Here is a 22526-nt window from a genome sequence, read left to right on the forward strand (position 1 = left end):
TTCCCTACGACACAGAACACACACACATCACACACATCACACACATCAGAGCCGACGCGGTGCAGGTCGCGTAGGTAGGGAAGTGTCAAACGAGACATGTGCACGCGGGCGCGCACACGCTTTCGAATCTCACTTCACGCGTTGGAGTGTGTGTGATGTACAGTCCGTGCGCGGTGGCATGGAATCTCTCTCACACACACTCACACGGCACGCGCGAGACGAAGCACCGCTGCCGTTGTTTTCCATCTCTTTAACTGTCTTGGAGTCGTCTGTGTGTGTGTGTGTGTGTGTGTGCGCGCGCGCGTTGGGGGGGTAGCTTGTGTGTGTCTCGGTGTGTCAGCGTGTGTGCGCGCGAGCGTCTCCGCCCTTCGAGCCAATCGGTCTGCAGTTCCGAGCGCCGATGCTACCAGCAGTGCCGCGAAGCGCGCGGACTGCAACGCTCGGGACAAAGGAGCGCGCGCGAACGGAACGGGACGCTCGGATCGGGCGTTCGGAGCGCGTGTGGATCGCTCACCCGCCCAGCGCGCGCCTTCCACTTGTTCCCCCCACACCTCTCCTCGCGACTGGAACACGCGCGATGCCGTCCGCGCAGAAGAAGGGCGCGCGGGAGAGCGCGGCGTCTCCCTGCTGCTCGAGCTCGCCGCGGACCGCGTAAGTGGGAGTCGCGCGTGTGCCCGCGCGCGCAACTTTTTACACACAAGTCGGCGCTCAGCGGAGCGGATCAGTGTTTGCGCCGTATGGCTGTTTACCCGAGTGATATTTTTTGCAGCCGATCGATTCATATTTAGCGATCGATCAAAGCGGCGTCGTCGAAGGGGCCGAAGTCGCGCTGGAATCGTTGAAACTGCGGCTCTTCGCTTCATTAATGAACATTTCACTTCAATAAATGATCACACTTTTCCAGCCAGGCTCAAGTGTGGAGGCAGATATTAAAATATTCACTTGATTTAATGAATAAAAAATGAAAAGACGCCGGGCTTAATGAAGCCTTTGAAAATATTTTGTGATCAATTTCACTGTGTGTCCAGTGAGTAAGTGTCTGCTGGATAATTTGTGCTTTTATTTAAGTAAAAAATGCTCTTCTTCTTCTTCTTCTTCTTCTTCTTATTATTATTATTATATCGAGACGGCCCTCGCGTTAGTAGCAGATGAAGTTTAATAGAAATACAAATTTTCAGTAATGGTTTAAAATAAAACTACACAATATAATAATAATAATAATAATAATAATAATATATTATATAAAATAATAAATATAATGTAATACAACTTGGCACTTGCATATGAATAAAAGTAGGAAAAAAAACTGCAAAAATGAAACAGAAGCCACATGATGGATGTGGTGACTCCACAGTGAACTTTTAAGTATCAGACAGTTACTAGGTTTATAGTGAAAAGTAGTAACTAGTTTATAAAACGCATGAGACGATGAGTTTTCAAAGCCACCGAGGCTCACGGAGAACTGCATTTACTGCAATTTTACCGCGTCTTTGTTCGGAAGGCCCGTCTCTAGCAGCTGTTTTCTATTCTAGGGCTGAATTCACCTTTAATTTATTGCCCTTTCTATTTGCCTTCGGGCCCTGGTCTGGAAACTCACAAATGTCAAAATTATTCCATAAGACTGAATTGTTTAACAGAATTTTTAAATGCCACATCCATTAAAAATATCTGGAGGTATTATTTACTTAAAACCAGAAGTAAACTTTTCTAAGCCCACTTTAAAAAAATAAAGTTTTCAAATGCCACCTAGGATTCTGCATTGGCCAATAAAAAGGGAGTTGACTGTTTGCAGAATTAAGGCGTATAAATTACAAAGGGCTCTTCTAAAGAGCGCTTCTTTTCAGTTATAAACTAAGGAGGACGTCTCACTCTTGAAGGAACACTTGAGGAGTGTGAAGTGGACTGCAAATGGTTCTCGCTCCTGTTTACTCTGTGTTTCCCTTTCATTCTCCTTATTTGCACGTGGTCACCCGGGGTGGAGCTCCTTTTTTAGGTGATGAGATTTTCAGCACTTTATGGACCTTATCAGCTGTTTATGCGCCGCACGCTGGCCGCCAAACACCTCTCACGCCCTGTGGGAGAGAGGGCGGCCGAGGCTCCGCAAATCCCTTCCCCTTAGCAGTGATAACCCAGGCTATCTAATCGTGGAAGGTGAAATGGTTCGAGAGTGGAGGACATAGTTAAGGTAAAATGTGTGTCTTAAGAGCGGCTGGAAAAACAGCAAAAAAAGCCCGAGGGGAAAATGTCACAGGTATAAATACACTCGGTATCTTCGGTTATTTCTATTTTTAATGCCTGTCTCTTTGCCTGCATCTGCATGGCTAACATACGCAACATCTGGTTGGTTCTTAACATGTCATAGAAAATATTAATTTCTCGGTGGAGATTCTTTGGAAGGGAGACTAGTAAGACGCTGGTGTGCCGTTTCGCTCGAAAGGGGTACAGCGGGAGCACAAAGAGACACTGGCACATGTCGCAGCCACGGGGAAACTATACATTGGTATAAGTACAGCCGGAGGGTAACAAACGCTCTCTGCTGTCTTGCAGCACCTGGTGGTGTGAGAGGACGTGGGTTCGATCCCTGCTCAGTCTGTGTGGAGTTTGCATGTTCTCCCCGTATCTGCATGGGTTTCCTCCGGGTGCTCTGGTTTCCTCCCACAGTTCAAAGACATGCTGTTCAGGTTCCAACATAGTGTGTGAGTGACAGAGAGAGAGAGAGTGTGTGTTCCACTGATGTATAGAGGAGTGACCCAGTGTAAGTGCTGCATCTAGCAGTGCAAGTAACTGCGGTGAATAAGGTGTGTGGGCTAATAACACTACGTAGAGTTTGTTGGAAGTCACTTTGGAGAAAATCGTCTGCTAAGTAAACAAATGCAGATGTAAGCAGTTTGTGTTCTCACCAGTAACTGTGAGACATTTGGTCTCACAATTTGGGAGATTTGATGCTCTATTGCTTGGCATTTCTTCTTGTTCGAATTCCCGGCATCCTGATCCGGTGACATCTGTGAAGATAAATGATGTAATTCAGCCACAACAAATATAGCAGCAGGCACCTTGATCTCTCCGTTGTGCGTTTTCTTATATTTCACGCCTTTTATAATGGGGTGGCACAGCAGGTAGCACTGGTGTTTGGACATGGGTTTGAATCCGACTCGGTCTGTGTGCGGTTTGCGTTTCTTCTTGTGGGTTTCCTCCAGGTACTCTGGTTTCCTCCCACAATCCAACGGTTGTTTCAGGTGGATTGGTGACTCTGAACTGCCTCGAGTATGTGCGTGTAAGCGAATGAGTGTGTGTGATCCCCCCGGTGGGCTGGCACACCCTGCCTCACGCCCTCTAATTCCAGGATAAACTCTGGACCACTGCGACCCTGACTGGAGAAGTGGTCATTGATAATGGATGTATGAACACAGACAGACAGATGGTGAGAATGGAACCCGAGTCTCCCATGCCAATGACAGTGATTTTAACTAGCGATGGCGGAAAGGCAGCAGTGGGGGGGTGTCTGCTCCCCCAGCCAGCGCTGCATGTCGGGTCCAAGTCACGAGCCCCTTAATTAATCCTGTCCCGCTGACCGGTCGCTGATGTGTCCATAGGCACCTCCTCTGCCTAGCCAGTATGTCTCACCTCCCAGTAGTGGCACAAAGGTCTGACCCCAACATCTAAGGGTCCCTAACCAATGCTAGGGTTGAGGTCACTTTATGCTTGTCCCCCAGAGACCTCGAGGAGGTCTCGACCTCGCTGGCACAGTGCAGGAATACGGGTCACCGGCGCTGTCATCATCCCTTGACTCCGAGCTGGAGGCAGAAGCAGGAGATGCTCAGCCGAGGAGGAGCCAGCAGTCCTCCTGACCTCCTGGGGGGACGATGGCATGACGGCAGGATCTGCTGATGCTCCAAGGGGGGGGGGTGTGAAGTGTCCTCAACAGCTGCTCTTCACTACTTCCTCCATAGCCTGTAGCCGTGCCTGGGCATGCGGGTTGCAAAGCATTCTGGGAGGTGCCAGTCCTGCTCTAAAGTGTAATGCAGAACTGAAAGCACTATAAGTTATGCTTCATTATTATTACTATTATTATTCAGTGTGGTTTTGTCGCTCATTTTATATTCATTCATTTATCTGATGCTTTTCTCCATAACAACTTACAATATTAAACTATTGACAGCTACTCACCCATTTATATAGGTGCATATGTTTTCAACTGGAGAAATTTAGGGTAAATACCCTAAATATAGTAACGGTACTAAAGCGTAAGGAGGAGTTCGAACCTGTGACCTTAGAATCCCGAGGTAGCAGCTTTAACCACTACAGCACCTGTTTGTAGTATGTTTTTCTCTAACCCCATCATACTGGTTTCTGTGGATGTGACCTGTATTAGTAATGTTAAATATGACTTAAAATAAATTCATAATTGATTAACCTGCAAATAAAATGATGGATTCCCAGAAAAAAAAGGGATGAAATAAATCTTGGTCTTTGGTTTTAGTTTCTAAGAACTGGAGCGTGTAATTTTGTGTGATGGATTTGGCAAATTCATAGTTGTCTACAATTTTCCAAAAGAATCTCCAGGCTCCGCCGTCGACGTGCAGCATCCTTGCCACATTTCCCCCGTCGCGCAGATTTTGAAATGCGAAAATTAATTGACAAATTTGCATGGTGGAAAAAAGCCAGTCTGTGTGAAACGTTAGAAACTCATTTGTCCCAGGATGCAAAGGTTTGCCGGTATTTTTGGAACAGGTTGTTTTCCTCTACAGGCAAAATATTGATAATAAAGGAGGGAAGTCGACCCCCGGTGTGCAGAACATGAGCCACACAGGTATTACATAGAAATTTACTCATTTAGCTGATGCTTTTCTCGAAAATGACTTAGCGTTATGCTACATATAATTATTTATTACTAGTTTATATAGCTGGGTCATTTTTACTGGAGCAATTTTGGGGTAAGTACCTTGCTCAAGGGTATTGCAGCTGGCAGTGAGATTCGAACCTGTGACCTTTGCACGCTACCAACTGCCCCAGACACATTATATCACAAAGAGACATATAATATGAAAAGATGTGTCAGTTTTCATCAAGGTTGTCATATTCTTTTCCATCTCCTCTTTATGTCTGTAGACTAACTTCTGTATATTCGCACTGTATTCATAATTTTTTCCTATATTTATCAAATATTACATCCATCTCAAAGTATATTGAATTATTCATTCCCTCTGGTTTACCCCTCTTTCCCAGTTTACAGGGATCCTGAAGGTCAATTTGCTGGCCTGATTAAACTTTGGAAGTTTATATGAAGTTAATTTACCCTTTGTTCCAACATTCTCGTTTTTCTCGGCCGATAAACATCACCATCTAATGCATTTAGGCATATTTGTGTCTTAATTTGAATCCCAGCGGTGCGCGCCAGTTTCCGAGCGCAGGCCGCGTTTGTATGATTCATTTGCTCAGACGTCTTTGGTCAAAGCAACGTAAATGGCTTTGAAATATCTGTGAATTATTTATATTTGCTCTCTGCTTGCACGCGGCTCTTTTTTTACCGACACTCTTGGGGTTGCGTTCTTCCTTCAGCAGCACGGTGTCCTTATGGGCCTGAACTGAACCGCTGCTGTTGCATCCGCCCTTTTGGGGTGGTGGTCCTATTGACCGTGAAATATCCAGCCATTGAATCATTGTCAACAGCTGCTTGTGCGGTGCAGGGTCGCGGTGATCCAGAGCCTATCCTAGAAGCGCAGGGGGTGGTGTTAGGATGGTTGGGTGGCATGGTGCTGCAGGGAGTCGCAGTTTTGTCCCGCGTCACTTGCGTTGTGCGAGAGGACGTGAGTTCAATCCCCGCTCAGTATGTGTGGAGTTTGCATGTTCTCCCTGTGGCTCTGTGGGTTTCCTCTGGGTGCTCTGGTTTCCTCCCACCCTCCAAAGACATACTGTTCAGGTTCACCCATAGTGTGTGAGTGACAGAGAGTGTGTGTGTGTGTGTTCCACTGATGTACGGATGAGTGACCCAGTGTAAGTAGTGTATCTAACAGTGTAAGTCACTGCGGTGAATAAGGTGTGTGGGCTGATAACACTACATAGAATTTATTGGGTGTCACTTTGGAGAAAAGGGTCTGTTAAATAAATAAATGTCAGGATGCCAGTTCTTAACAGAGCAACCATTAAATGCACTGTTAATGATTTTTTGGCATCATCAGTAAGGATATCTTTTCAGAAACTCCACTTCGCTGGGAACAATAACATGCGCCGAGACATCGCTTCGTTGGGGGTAGGGGGAATAAAAATCACACACCCACATACCTTTTGGACTTGGACCGCGGTTCTTTGTGACTTCGGAGAAATACTGCAATTTGTCATCCTTCTTCGATATTTGTGGATTTTCTCACTATTTCTCTGTGTTGGTGCTTTTGTTGCTATGTTCCTGTGACCCAGTGTTGCTGTCAATTCCATAAAAAATGTATATTATATATACCTATATACACATACACATATACATACATAAACACTGTGGCGTCCTTCAAGTTGCCCTTGTGCTGCTGTCTATTTAGTCAGAGTCAATATTGCAGTGTTACAGTTGTGACGCTACGGAGTGCTTATTGGAGCACCTGGGTTAATGTTTAGCCCCCAGTTCGGTGAAGAAAGGAAACGTGGGAAATCGGTGAGCGGGACTCCGGCTCGGAGTCTCGGCGCACACATTTTCTGTCTCCGCCGCCCATGTCTCCTTGATAAAATCAACGCGCGCCATCCCGCGTCCTTGTGGAAGACATTACGGCGGGAGGCTCGATTTGCATAGCCGTCACCAGCGCGGCTGGCATTTCGAAAATGCTTTGTTTGCGAGAATCGGCGAGCGCCCGGGGGGCCCCACTAGTTGAGCTCAGCGCCCAACGTGGACCGAAAGCAGCCGAAATCTCCGCAGCTGCCTCCTCGCCTTTTGAGCGAAGCGTCCACCCCGTGTGGAGCTTTGGGTGCTTTTCCAGGTGTTTCCCAGCACACCTCTGCACCGTGTTCCAGGTGCGCAGAAGAAGCCGCAAGGACCATAAGAGCAGTGGCAGAACGGTGTAAAAGGTTATAAAGGCCATAGGGGGTGAAACAGGGGAAAGGGAGACATGGAAGCACATGGACGATGGGGTCAGAAGCACCCATATTCCTGTTATGAAGTACCGCGCTCTTACCACTGTATTACCACCACCGTCACACTGCCCTTGCAATGTTTGCGCTGTGTCTCTGTCCTAAACTGTGCTGCGCTTGTCTACCCCCCCCCAGGGTCTGTGTTTTCATAATGATTTACCTATATATGTATTTATTATCCACTTATTTCCTTGAGCTTATTTATATGCTTATTGTTATATACCTGTGTACAGCAGAACATCAATTATCCCAGCGTCAATCATCCGAACCGTCAATTATCCGAACCGCCGCACCCCCAAAGAATAACAGTAATTTTCTCTTATTTGTGTGCAATTACTTTGTTTGTTTCTCTTTATGTAAAAAGGCTAATTTACAGCTGAAATCATGTAAAATAATTGGGTAAGTTCAAAATGAATATAATGTATGCTATTTCTTCAAAATACTTTGGTTATGATTCACAAACCATTTCCTGAATCACTAATTTTTCTAATACTTCATATTCAGAATACAGTAGTAATAACGTTATGTACAATAATTTAATTGCAGGCCTAATTAAACTTGGTTTTTCTATAAACATTTGTATGTATCCAAACTATTTGATTAACCGAACCGACCTTGGTTCCAATTAGTTTGGATGATCGACGTTCTACTGTATTTATGTTCCCAGAGCTGTTACTTACTATAAGCTGCATAAGCAGTTTTTTTCCGACCAATAACTTCTGTTACTGCCTTTTCACAAAAACGATTCAGGCGAAAGTCTCTATGAGTTTTACTACTCAAAAGTTGAAAATATTGTATTTATTAAGAAGTTCAAAGTATTTTTGTTACGGTTATTTATTTTCAGATTGTTGTTCATGCTGCGGTCATTCATTAAATTATTTATTTATTTGTGTTGTATTTAGCTTACTGTTTGTTACAAGATTTTGCCGGTGACAATTTATGAAAAGTATTAATTCCTTGAAATATCTATGGGGGCAAGTAGAATGTTGCGTAGAGACCTCAAGTGTTCCGGGTCAAGCCTGCAGTGCGGTGGTTAGAGGTGCTGCCCTTGCACCTACGCATCACAGGTTTGAGTCCCACCTCCAGCTGTAGTACCCTTGAGCCCTTGAGCCCTTGACCCAGCTGTAGAAATGGGTACCTAATTCTAAGCAGACTAACAGTGTAAGTTGCTTTGGAAAAAAGCATCAGCCGAGTGAGTCGGTGTAAATGTACGTACCTCGGGCTTACGTTCACCCTGTCGCCCCCCCACATAGTTGCGTGGTGTCTTGTAACGCTGTGCTGCCTGTCAAGTGTGATGTTGCACCTTGGCTGTGCTGGAGCTCCATTACATCCTCTCTCCTATGTTTCTAGAAGTGTGGAATGACAGTGCAGTGCATCTTGAACCTTGGGCTGGGAAAAAGTGACAAACGGCACAAATGAAGTACCGTGGATGTGTTTTGCGTAGCAGCGTGTTAGTCATGTTTAAAAAGGGAAAGAGCAGAACGGTGGTTAATCCAGCGCCGGAGCGCCGCGTGTTCCTCCGACCTGGGATGGTTGAGCGCCGAAACCACAGCACGCCAAGGTCATTCCAGGATTCTGTGGCGTTGGCTCGTACCTTCGCTCTCCTCCAGCTTCTGGCAGAGCGCAAGCTGGTGGAATCGGTGTCAGAGTCGCTCACCAGACGAATGAGTTCAGAGCCACAGTATGTGATGGGTAACCAAGCAGCGGGGAATGAGACGGGGGATGGCGGGGGGTGAAGGAAAACCCGAGATTCCTTCTAGAACTTTGTCAGCAGTACCGCTTCACCTTATTTATAGAAAATGCAGCTGATCACCGTGAATCCTGGAGGAAAAATGTGAAAACACTTAAGAAAGTATGGACTGAAGATATTTACCATATTTACAGTCCAGAAATTACACAGCTGCTGTACACTTGTGGGTGTGATGGAGTTTGTAGAACCTGGGTCTCCAACCCGCTTTGGCCGAGGCCACAATCCGTACTGTGAGATGATCTTTTGGGGGGGGGTGACGAGTGTCAAAATCATAGTAAGTGACATATTGAGCCTCAGACATCTAGGTGGAAAAAATTTTTTTTAATTTCATAAAAATTTAAAAAATAAATACACACACACACACACACATTTTCAGAACCACTTGTCCCATACGGGGTCGCGGGGAACCGGAGCCAACCCGGTAACACAGGGCGGAAGGCTGGAGGGGGAGGGGACACACCCAGGACGGGACGCCAGTCCATCACAAGGCACCCCAAGCAGAACTCGAACCCCAGACCCACCAGAGAGCAGGACTGTGGTCCAACCCACTGCGCCACTGCACCCCCCATAAAAAAAAAAATATATATATAAATAATCAATTAAAAAAAAAAATTATTCATTCTGTTTTCTTTTATTCTGGTGCAGTTTGCGTTCAAGTGTGTGTGTCTAACTAAATGTATTGTCATGCCTCAATAACATCTTTAGTCAAAAAAGCAGCTGCAGTGTAAAAAAAAACACGCTACTGCAGATACTTTTTGACTTGTACTTGTTTTATTTTACAATTATGTCCAAAATATCGTCCAAAATATTTGAAATGGAAGTCCAAACAAAAAAAGTCCTGTCCAAAATACAAATGTCAACATTTGTTTAGCTCAGTGTTGGCAGCGGCAGCCCACACAGAGGTAGATGCAACATCTGGCACAGGGTGAGCGTGGTAAAGTAACTAGACTCGTGGTGGGTAACCATGACGTCTATTTTAAGACATTTAAACCAGTCTGTGTCAATAAACATTTGCCTCTATAAATGGTTCAGTGTCTCAGCTGTATAAGTGCATTAGGGATGCCGCAAGGCTCTATATTGGGACCCTTAGAATTTATATTGTATATAAATGACGTACAGCTATAAATATGCAAATGTAAACTGGCGAGACAGTCATTTGTGTGCACCTGAAGGATAAATGGCCGTTTTATTTTTTACTGTTCATTTTTTATTATTTCATAAGCCTGCAGAGGATGAGAACAACATGAGTGATAAATGAGCCGCACACTATTATGAGACTGAGCAGGCTAAGTCATTAGTACATAACTCATAATAACTCTTGAAGCTCATCCGTCACTCGTGTTGTTCTTATTCTTTGTTGTTCTTCCTACGAGACACAGGTTCACGGAAGCGATCGAGGCTCGACCCTCTCGGAACGACGCTGTCCAGTATCTCAGGCTCTAGTGGACAGTCCGCACTCCTGTGAATGTCCTTTGGTCCCTTTCACTCACTCTTTTCTCACTGCTTTATTTATACAGCATTAAAAATGCACATTTCCGCATTATTCATGACCAGCGATCCCACATCCTAACATTTCAGCACGAGCGTGCCTGTGCGTGGGGGTTGCTCTTTGGCCAGCGGTACGATTGCGGTTGTGTTTCCCTTTTCCGTGGACAAACTCTGGGTCTCTCCCGCCCTGTGAAGATGCAACGGAGCTCTCACATAGACCATGTTTGCCGTGGTTCATAAATCATTTCTATTGTTGAATTAACCGCTTGGTTTAAATTCACTTTTATTTGCCCAAGATAGGTATGAACCTGGGGGGCTGGAAGTGCAGACAGGATACTGCATTTATACCACTGGGCAGGATGTTCTACCTCGAGTGTGGTGCCCTTCACAGGCCTGTTACTGCCTAACCCTAACCCTAACTTTAACTTTAACCCTAACCCTAATCATAACCTTAACCATAACCCTACCCCTAACCCTAACCCTAACCCTAACCTTAACTCTAACCCTATCCCTAACCCTGACTCTAATCCTAACTATAACCCTAACCTTAACTTTAACCTTAGCCCTCACCTTAACCCTAACCCTAATCATAACCTTAACCATAACCCTACCCCTTATCCTAACCCTAACTCTAACCCTCACTTTAACCCTAATCATAACCTTAACCACAACCCTACCCCTAATCCTACCCTTACCCCTAACCTTAACTCTAACCCTCACTCTAACCCTAACCCTACCCCTAATCCTACCCTTACCCCTAACCTTAACTCTAACCCTCACTCTAACCACAACCCTACCCCTAATCCTACCCTTACCCCTAACCTTAACTCTAACCCTCACTCTAATCCTAACCCTAATCATTACCCTAAACCTAACCCTAACCCTAACAGTAACCCTATCCTTAACCATAACCCTAACTCTAACCCCTAACCCTTTTGGATATTATCATTTATTCATTTTGCTGATGGTTTTCTCCACAGCAGCTTACACTGTTAAGGTACTATAAGGGTTAATTGAAAAGCTATAAGACTGACTCCACTTCACCCAGCGGTCATGGAGCAGTCATGGTCAAGGCCACCGCTAGTAGGACCCTTTTCTCTTTGGTACCTCAGTTTCACACCCAGCAGTCCAACCCATAGACGGCGGCGGCGAGTGACGTTTCCTGGACTGTGTGGCAAAGATGTGCGATCATATTTTGTGTAAAACTTTGGGAAAGCGTTCAAGAAACGTCGTGTTGGATCCAGCGAATGAAACAGAGACATAAAAATTGCGGGGGATGAAACATTTACCGATGAAGAGGTGAAAAAGCGATGGCCTTGAAAACGGTGTCAAAAATTTTGCAGCTGCATGTCTTTGAAAAGTGTTTGGAGCGCAGACGGGTGTATCGAGTGTGCGGGAAGGTCTTCGGAGGACGAAAAGGTGAACGAACCTCGAGGAGCCTTCACACACCGAATGACAGGTGTTGTCTTACAGCTTCAACACTCACACTCACAGGTACAGAGCTGCCTGAAAGTATGTGGCCCCTGTAGGGAGGGTCATTATTCTTGGATAAAATAATGAAAATAAACCTACGAATTTATTAAATAATTATGGTTTACACACCTGATTCTACTTACCTACTTGGTTTAACCAGTTCAGCTTGGGCTTCACTTATTTTACACCTACATTACTACCATGTTTCTACTACACACATGATTTCCTCTAAAGCAACATATGGAGTTTCTCATTATATAATTAATACAGCATGGTAATTTTTACTCTGTCAGTCCAGGGTAAGCACCTTGCTCAGCAGTGATTCGAACCAAACGGGCTTCAAATATAATTCACCAGCTCTAACCGCTACGCCACCTGCTGTCCACGAATACTTACTAATTCTGGTTCTATGTGTTACTGTATGTGTTTCATATCTTATATGTAATCTGTTAAAACTGAATAATGTGGGATGTGTTTGACTGTTGCATGTTTAGTGTTTCTATCCGAAACTGGGCAGCTTGTTATCATCATGTACAAAGCAACTGTAAAGTTTTATTAAATTATGAAACATAGATGATCACCTAATGTTGTGTTCCACCTTTTAACCATCTTTATTCCCGGTCATTAACTTTGTGGAATTTATGGTCTGTTGACTTCATCTATCTGTGTGTGTGTGTGTGTGTGTGTGTGTGTGTGTGTGTGTTTCTTTAACTCCTTAAACCTGGCGTTCAGTACTGTTTTCTCTTTACTATAGTATCACCCATTCGTCCCCTATGGTCAACCAGGTCTGACCGCACACACCAGAGCTGTGCATTAACTGGTGATCATTAATTTTATGTGTTTGTCTGTTGACCGTGGAGGATCTTATGAAGCCTTATGGAAATCAGATGAAGGGAAATATAGTGTACATGTGACAGATAAAAGTAGGAAATGGGACATATTGGACCGGAACACAACCAGAGGGATTAAAAAAAAGGAGCATGTTGACGTGGGACGTGGTCTGAGCACAAATGCTGCGCTGCGCCGCATTTCACGATTCACGTGATGTTTGTTCAGCGTGCCTTTTCCATCCGTCCGGCGGCGGGTGCGAATGTTTGGCGGTGTCTGCTGAAACTCCCGGAATCCACAGCACAGCTCTCAGATGGGTGTGTGTCAGTGACGGGGTCATGCGGGGTCAGCGAGGAAAGACAAAGTGGCCTGGCTGGGGGGACCAACTCCATGGTGACGTCTGCTTTCTGACTCAGCATGTCTGTCTGTTTGACATGTTGCACGCGCACACACACACACACACACACACACACACACACACGCACACAGTAAGCAACTGAGCACTGTATTGTAATTCTATACACTCAATACTTTAGCCATTTTCTTCTCACCCCCCTTGAAGAGAACCAAGACCCACATGTGACCTTGGGTCTGGATCCCAGAGCCTCCAGGAGAAGATGAGAACCAGGTGCAACCACTTCCTGCCCCGCAGCCACCTGATTACACTGGACAGAGTGGAAGTTGTGGGACACGGACGAAAGCGGCGAAATTATACACACGTTGCACTTGTGGACACGTGGCGCCGCGCTCCGGTGTCTTTCTCCCCGTTTTGCCCACTTCCTGAGCGACGACCGTTCTGGAACATTCCGCAGTGTTAGCTAGGGTGGGAGAGGAATGGGCGGGATGTGAATGCCGGACGGGACCGAGTGGGGCGGCCAAGTGCCTTAATTAACCGAGAAAGCTCAAGAATGGAAAGGGGTGGTCAAGGCTTGTTTAGGAGGTTCGTTTCGAGAGCGCGCACACGCACACTCACACACACAAAGTCATCGTGGATGGAATGTAAACAGTTATTTTCATTTCGACTGCGGATTGTTGGCCTCGGTGACCTGCGCCAGCGGTTGCACTCAGTGTATTGTTGATGATACGTGTCATTATCCTCCCAGTTGGGGGCGCTGTTGTGTACTTGGGGCAAAAATGCCCCTACGTGTATAAATCTGGGCATGATCACTGCTTGATCTCTAACATGCCTTAAATGTTTCTTTAACAGTCAAACAACCTTTTTTCTTTTAGACATGTGCTCTCTGCTTATGAGTGTAGCTGTACTGCCACCTAGTGGTCAGTGGGTATAAAAACAAGACGTAACATTGCAGGGAGTGTGTCTAGTGACACCACACACACACACGCACACACACACACACACACACACACAGAGAGTGACATTGATCTGGAAAATAAGCAGGATAAATATCATTCACTTTCACACCCTGCTTACCCTGAGTGGACCGCAGCGATCTGGAGCCAGTCGACAGACATGTTACTGTGAATTTACATTTATTCAATACTTATTTTTATATGTATCACTCTGCATTTATATGTATTCAGTTACAAACATTTGCATTTATTCAATACTCATTCATTAAGTCAGCTATATTAATAAGTAGTCATTTATTCATATACACTTACTCATACGTTCATATGCCTGACGCTTTTCTCCAAAGCAACTTAAAATGTTATTTACAATTATTGGACAGTTTTTACAGCTGCGTAATTTTACTGGAACATTTTAGGGTACTTTGCTGGAGCTAGAGGTAAGATTCAAATCTGCAGCCTTTGGGTCAAAAGGCAGTAGCTGTACCCAGTGTGGGGTGTCCCCAGGACAGGACCCCGGTCCATCGCTGGGCACTCACTCACTCACACACACACACACACACACTCACACACACACACACACACACTAAGAGCAGTTTATAGTCACCAGTTTACTCGAACCACTTTGGAGGTGTGAGAGCCTATGTATTGATGGCACCAAATATGAAATTTTGGACTCATCTGTATGTTGTATGTATCTTGTGTTTTGTTATGTTTGTATGTAAAATTTGCATATAGTATTGCATATGTAAATGAGGTGGGGAAAGGGCACTGACTTGTTGTCTCATGTGTGCCCCCTGCAGGAGGCTCAAGGGGAGGCTCTGGAGCCGCCTGCGCTTGGTCTGGGTGGCGCTCATGGCCCTCACGGTCCTCTGCGTGGCCATTCAGATCCTGGGCGTGGTCAGGCAGTCCAGGTGGGTGTCGCGACTCTGCCGGTGAGCTTTGAGCCAGTATCACACACACACACACACACTCCTGTCCTGCTACACACCACGTCCAAATGTCTTAAAGCAACAGACGTGTAATAGGTGCACGCCCCTTACTAAGACAGCTGTGTGCTGCGTGTCCTCAACATATAAAGAAAGTGAGGAAAAGCCGTTTGCAAGTATCTTGGAACAAATTATAACATATTTCTAGAGTTTGTTTCAGTATAACATGGTGTCGTTTCTTGTGTGTGTGTATCTCATTTGTTTTGTGATTATTACGGCAGCATGGTGGCACAGCGGGTAGTGCCGGTGCCTCGCAGCTCCCCTGCCGAGCATTCGGAAGTAGGTTCGGATCCGGCTCGCTCTGTGCGGAACTTGCATGTTCTCCCCACGTCCCTGCGGGTTTCCTCCGAGTGCTCTGGTTTCTTCCCACAGTCCCAAGATATATGTTTCAGGTGCATTGGTGACTCTAAATTGTCCTTAGTGCGAGTGAATGAGTGTGTGCGATTGCCCTGTGATGGAGTGCAGACTTCTGCAATGAGATACTTACACTGGTTTCACAGTTTATAGAGCTGGGTAATTTTTACAGTGTTAATTCAGAGTAAGTACCGCGATCAAGAACGCTACAGCAGGAAGGGTTTTGACCCTGAGTTCTTCAGTGTTGTGTCGTTTTAAAGGCCCGTACAAACCGATATGCACGTTTTGTTTTGTGTTCAGGAGTAGCATTCTTCTGAGACACTCCGCCAGGGAGAACTTCTTCAACATGCGGTTCACCATTGAATTCCATAAGATGTTCACCCCCCAGCAGGAGGGGTTGAACCCCAGCCAGTACCTGCAGGCCTGGCGTCAGGAGAGCACCACGGAAAACCACAGACCTGATCTGCCTGTGGCTCGAAGACTTGGAAACACAAGACTTTTCAGGGGGGAAAGCAGCCTGTGGAACTTCAGGGGTCCGAAGGGGGGTTCACCGTCAACAGCGCAGCCCACGACCTCCCAGGGGGGTCCGGTTCCGGAGAATAAATTCGCAGAGGAGGTGAAAAGACGGAGTTCACCCCAATCCACCGTGGGGGCAGGAACCACCCGTCCGGCTCGGGCTCTGACCAGGCCCATGTCAGCATTCAGCAGAGCTGAGAAACCTGTGGAGACCCCTGTGGTCACAGGGAGGGGCCACCAGAGCAGCACCTCCTCCCTGCTGCGGGACCCTTGGAGAACTGGGCGCAGCCAGCAGAGGATGGTTGCGTGGTCGGAACCCGAGTCTGAGCACGCAGTGACACTGAAAAGGCCAACTGAACACCCGCTCCAGAGACTGAACCCGGGTTCCAGCCTGAACAAGCCTACCCCCTTGAGGCCGGCAAACCGGGAGGTGCCCTCCTGCAAGCCAAAGAACCACATCATGTTCCTGAAAACACACAAGACAGCCAGCAGCACCATACTCAACATCCTGTACCGCTACGGCGACAGCCGGAACCTGACGTTTGCACTGCCGGTGAACCGACACAGCCAGCTGTTCTACCCGGTTATGTTCGCGGCCCACTTCGTCGAGGGCTTCCAGTCGAAGACCGTCAGGGAGTACGACATCATGTGCAACCACATGAGATTTGTACCCAGAGAGGTGGGTTTGCTTTTCTGCTTTCATCGTACCTCATTCAAGTTATCTGCACATTCTCCTGTTGTAACTATACATGGTATTTGCATGTAAGTTTATGAAAATACGTCCCTTTTCTCCATGCGACGGCCTTATTCTTCCGTGCTCGTTACAGACTGAACATTCCATCAGTCACTTTACTTTCATAATGTCCATTTTATTTTGTACAATGGCTTATGTCAAAATCTTACACATCCTGTCACATGATCAGTCTCACGACTCACAGCCATCTTTTAAGGTAAATCTAATATCACCACCGAAATTGCAGATTTGCTATTGTGTCATTTAGCTGATGCTTTTCTCCGAAGCGCCTTACAGTGTTAAGCTATTTGTAGTTAATTGCAGTATGGGCAATTTGTACAGCTGGGTCATTTTACTGGAGCCATTTACGGTAAGTACCTTGCTCAAGGGTACTACAGCTGGAGGTGGGATTCGAATGTACGACCTTTTGGGTCAAAAGGCAACAGCTCTAACAACTATGCGATCAGCTGGCACCAATGCTCTTACTGTCAATACTATTATGCTTATTCATGTATCTGTAAAGAAAAAATAATGACCAGATTTTTCCCCATATTACTAATCTTTTCATCTATCCTCTTCTCTGTCTCGATAGGTTAAAAAAGTAATGCCAGCAGATACATTTTATTTCTCCATTTTGCGGAACCCGGTATCAATGATGGAATCAATTTTTGCCTATTATAAAGGCATACCAGCCTTTGCTAAAGCTACAAGCCTGGACGACTTCCTCAACAACACGTGGAGGAACTACAGCTTCTCGACCGACGGCAACCATTATGCCAAGAACATCCTCAGTTTTGACTTTGGCTTCAGCAACGTGAACAGTGAATATAATGAGGAGACACATTCCAACTTCATTATATCTCTGACTGAGAAATTCTTTGACCTCATTCTTATATCTGAGTACTTTGATGAGTCCATGATTCTGCTGAAGAACGCCCTTTGCTGGTCTCTTGACGATGTGGTCTCGTTCAAGCTGAACAGCAGGAGTGACAAGACCAAGCAGAAACTGTCCCCGCAGACCATGGAGAGGATTAAGGTGTGGAACTCGAGGGACTGGAAGCTCTATCTCCATTTCAACGCAACCTTCTGGAGGAAGATAGACGTGACTATAGGCCGGGAGGCCATGAAGGTTGAGGTTGCCCGGCTGCGAGAAAGGAGGGCGGAACTGATGAAGACCTGTCTGATGGACGGTGGAGCTGTGGACCCCTCAAAGGTGAAGGATAAAGGCTTTAAACCCTTCCAGTATGGCTCTGCTGTCATTCAGGGCTACAATCTCAACCCGGGGTTGAAGGGGGCCACCAGAAAGATGTGCCAAGAGTTGATAACACCCGAGCTGCAGTATACGGCAGCCCTCTACACCAAGCAGTTCCCTGAGCTTTCTGCCAAGTTGGATGCTTCCCAGAAACAGCTCATGTCCAATAAAACGACCATGAACCGCTCAAAGATGCTGGAAATCAGGATGCACCTTGAGCGGCAGAGGAAAAGTGCACTCGGAAGTCCACGGTACGAGGTCCCCAGAGTCCGCCGGAACTCCTTCCCCAACGGGCCTGCCATGAGCAGCCTGAGGAACGTGCCTTGACTTACACACCACAACTGGATGACTTTGTTGTGTGGATTTGGCTCAGTCAGATGTTCCAGGGTGGTGTTGAAGGAAAATGGGTCCATTTTGAGAGCAAAACTCTGGATTCTCATGATTCTTTATGCCCTGAAAGGCAAAGACACTGGTTCTTCATAGAATTTTCTCTTTACAGTTATGTTGGAGAGCATGCTTTGTTTTCATGTGGGCTTCAGTCACTGGTTAGACTGAATCCAGTGACTTGAGCCACAGCTGAGGGTAGTTGGAGCTGGTGTTCGCTACCCCTGGACAGTACAGTGACATGTTGTGGCTTGAGGACCTGGAGTCCTTCAGGAGAGGTGGTCATGTTCCAAAGATGAGTGATGGCTAGAGATATTGCAGTGAATCAAAATGAATGAATGAATAAATGAATGAATGAGCAAACATGCACAGTCACGCAGAACCTCACTACATCCTGAGGTTGTGGTCAGAGTTTGGTAAACTATGGTGTAATGTGTATGATTCATGGAAAAAGTAAAGCTTTTTGTTGTGTTACCGATGAATCTGTTATGAGCAAGAATGGAAACACAGAAAAAATGTGATCTTTTCATTCATGCAACTGATGTCTATCCACTGCTACATTTTTCCACGATAGATAAGAAAACAACTCAGGCTGACTTGTCATCCAACATCAATGCTCTCTACACTCAGTCACGTGGCAGAGGAAACACGTATACTGTGAATGACAGCATTGTGCATTTTTAATATTTCCAAAATATTCTTTCATTTTATGATAGGAACCACTTTTTGGACCTGTGGAAACCAGGTGACATTTGAAGATCAAAATGATTATTCAGTTGCAGCTTTCAGTTAAGGTCTTCAAACGTGCACATTCTTTAGAATTTAAAGATAATCAAGGGGAGGTGTATTAGAATGTCAAATGATTATTTTTTACCACTAGGTTTTAGATTGTTGCCATTGATGTCCATTGTAAATATGTTGTTTTATGACTTCTAAAATTAAAAAAATTAATATATGGGTGTTTTCAGTTTAATTCTGCAGCTGGCATTAATGTTTGCTCCAGTACATTTCTGATTAAATTCTACCTTTTCCGTTAATTTCTTTTATTAAAATATAAATTATTTTTTATGATTTCATCTATCTTGAAATTTATTTTAAAAACATGGTATTCAATAAATTTCTATATGTAGGCCTGGCATGTTTTGCACCGTTGAAAAGAGATTCCTGCGTGTTAATTGCATGAATCTTTTTTCCCCAAATTCCAGTAGTTCATTTTATTTGTCATAATCTGCTTGACAAAGAATACATGAATGTGCTGTTTTCCTACCTTAGAATGTGAACCACTTCCAGTTTTTCCTGATTTATGATGCCTTTGGTATAAATGCACGACTACAGCCATTTGATCAATCTAGCATAAGCAAGGACCACGAACAAAGACCAACAAAATCAGAGTTGCGATGGGGCAGAAAATTCTTTTTTTATTTCGGAAGCACTGTGACATACATTAGTGTATTTTTTACTCTGTTTAGTGAGAACGTTTTGCTGCCATAACAATAACAAAATTGTTATATAATATTTAGATGAGGGGGATGCGGTGGCGCAGTGGGTTGGACCGCAGTCCTGCTGTCCAGTGGGTCTGGGGTTCGAGTCCCGCTTGGGGTGCCTTGCGATGGACTGGCGTCCCGTCCTGGGTGTGTCCCCTTCCCCCTCCGGCCTTACGCCCTGTGTTGCCGGGTAGGCTCCGGTTTCCCGTGACCCCGTGAGGGACAAGCGGTTCTGAAAATGTGTGTGTGTGTGTGTGTATTTAGATGAGGAGGACCATGTGAAATGTACTATTCCACTAGAAGTATTCATGACAGTGAGTAAAAGACAAGTGGTGGCAAATTTACCCTGTGCGTCCACCCTATGATTCCCTTTTCCCCTGAAACGTTTCCTGTAAGAGATTATTAAAGAATTAAATTGTAAATCTGGACAGATTTGTGAAAATGAAAATCTGCTGAAAAACTGGCCATGTTTCATTCATCTCGCATCCTTAGGAATGCAGTTGAAACAGATTTTCAGTGGGAATGAATTTTAGACATGGTGGTTCAGCTGTGGGGAGCTGCTGATACCTCCTGCGTAGGCCTTCATCTCTGGCCTGGCATCTGCCGGATCCTTGCCTTTGGACATCATGATCTGAAGAGAGGTGGAGACAGGGAGCTGGTGGGATGTTATTACCAGAAAAACCCTGGGATATTGGATAAGAAGACCTTATTTAAACTTTTGGCCTACAAAACTTTCGAGATGGACTGGAAATTTTGGCGTGTCCACTTGTACGGAACATCACACTGATTCTCATACATACGATGTCACTCTGCTTACTTAAAAACTAATTTGTCTCATTTTTAGTACTCAAGTCAAATGACACATCAGCTATGACTCTACATTAGGACAGTTATCCATATTCAATGAATGAATCAATGAATGAAAGAATGAAACTTGTCCCTTGATTGAGTGTATTAAATAGAACACTTAATTCACACTGACAGTGTACAACAGCAATTGGTGTCCCTGCTATAAATTAATTTTTCAGCTGTGTATTTCTCTGGTGTAATTATGGGCAGATTTGACACTAAAGTATGGAGGATATACACAGAATAATTAAATATTTAAGATTAATTGGCAGCATCCTTATAAATTGTTAATATGGGTTGTTGGGCAAGATATTAATAATGAATAATGACTCCAAGCCAATCTCTGAAATATACTCTTCTGATAATTAGAGGAGTTTTTATAACATGTATGGCCTGAATAACATGTTGGTGATCGATGAGAAAGAGCAAAAAGCAACCATAGATGATTACTTCAAGTAGCCCGGTAAAAATGAATGTAAATTTAGATTACATCTGGTTCAAGTCTATCAATCGCAGTATTCAGGGAAAAAAAAAAACACAGTAATTACAAGTATTGTATTTATAGGACAGAATTTGTTGGGCAAAATGAAGATCAAAACAAATCTGGGTTATTAAGACACATAAGGTAGCAGTCCTATTATCATAGCTTGGTGTGTTTGGCTGCTGATAAAAGGGATGAACAAAAAAAAAAAAAAAAATTCAAACAACTTCTTGATTAAGCTTTTAAGGCCTACACTCAATATTTCTGAAATTAATTTGTTAACCATCATACGGAGCTCACTGTAGCCAATGCTAAAACACATGGCAGCTGTCGGATTTTGTCATTTATCAGCGATGCGCAGCAGGCTGAGATAAATAAATTACTGAAAGACAGATGGCGAGTGCAGTATTGTAGTGGTCGCAGCCCAGTGTCTCACTGGAAGTGACTGCCGATGAAAGCATGAAGGTATGAACACACTGGGAGATACATCAATCAAGTGATGGGTCAGCTGCGTCATTAGGGTTGGTGTCACCCAGTGCGGTGACTCATGGTGTCACCCCCCTGCCTTATGGACCTCCTCCCATACCATACCATACAGAATCCTTAGTAATGTCTTTTGTGCTGATGTTACTTGTAAATCATAATTCCATATATCACTGAATGTAACAGCAATAGTAGTGATATAAACTAGCAAAATTAAAATTACACCTTTAAATTACAATATCATACACCTACAGCCTAATGTATTTACATTTACATAGTTTGGTTAAAGTGAAAATTTGATAAGAAAACAATAGAATTCAAAGTAAAAACATTTAAGAACTACATCAACAGTATTACTATTTTAACGTTATTCATAGGTTCACAAATACTAATTACCACAGTATTGTAGCTAAAACACCAGAACATGTAACAGAATCTCTCACACACACACACACAAACAGCAACGGAAACAACAGCGCGGGCTTGTAGCGCGCGCAGACAAAACCACGTGATTCGAAGCGTCACTGCAATTGGGTAATAATGAGAGCTCTAGGCGGAGCGCATTGGAAGGTTCCAAAATTGAATTAGCAAAAAGTTTTAGCCTCGTAGGTACGATACATGCCATGGAAGCTGGGCTTTATTACGAAAAATGTTTTGTTGTTATAACTACAGCGATCGTTTTCTAAAAAATATACATTTCTGCTAAAACATCGCACAAAGATTTTATAGACAGTCATTTGGTGTCGATCACCTCCACTGATTGCATTCTATGCCTGAAAAATGCAATCGGCAATGGTCTGTTTCTAGACGCCAACGCAGTAGACAAAGTAAATGACCCAAGAAAGAGAACCATAAAATGTAATTATAGTGAAAAGACAAAACAAACATATTACGTTTGTCGCAATTAACAGCTTCGAGTGAATTATTTGTAATGTTTTTCCGCAGCTGCATTCGATTCCCACCGTTTTGGGTTTTGGCGCGCACCGCAGGAAGGTCGTCACCTCTCCTGAGCGAGACTGAGGGCGTGTCACGCCACGAGACGAG

General features: G+C 44.7%; 1 protein-coding gene across 1 annotated transcript; it reads left to right on the forward strand.

Moving 5' to 3' along the window:
• Positions 1-315: 315 nt before the first annotated feature.
• Positions 316-18129, forward strand: gal3st2 (galactose-3-O-sulfotransferase 2). The gene is made up of 4 exons (XM_018748572.2): positions 316-651; positions 14761-14871; positions 15601-16495; positions 17142-18129. Exons 1-4 carry the CDS (start codon positions 401-403, stop codon positions 18126-18128), a joined length of 2244 nt encoding a protein of 747 aa, XP_018604088.2. The 5' UTR covers positions 316-400; the 3' UTR covers position 18129.
• The last annotated feature ends 4397 nt before the right edge of the window (positions 18130-22526 follow it).

Source organism: Scleropages formosus, chromosome 10 (assembly GCF_900964775.1).
Source record: "Scleropages formosus chromosome 10, fSclFor1.1, whole genome shotgun sequence".
Taxonomy (NCBI): domain Eukaryota; kingdom Metazoa; phylum Chordata; class Actinopteri; order Osteoglossiformes; family Osteoglossidae; genus Scleropages; species Scleropages formosus.

Excerpts from the sequence above, each read along its gene's own strand:
- gal3st2 (XM_018748572.2), top strand. The coding sequence starts at position 401 with ATGCTACCAGCAGTGCCGCGAAGCGCGCGGACTGCAACGCTCGGGACA. Across the intron at positions 14,872-15,600 it reads GGCGTGGTCAGGCAGTCCAG|GAGTAGCATTCTTCTGAGAC; the intron begins GTGGGTGTCGCG and ends TTTTGTGTTCAG. Across the intron at positions 16,496-17,141 it reads TGAGATTTGTACCCAGAGAG|GTTAAAAAAGTAATGCCAGC; the intron begins GTGGGTTTGCTT and ends CTGTCTCGATAG.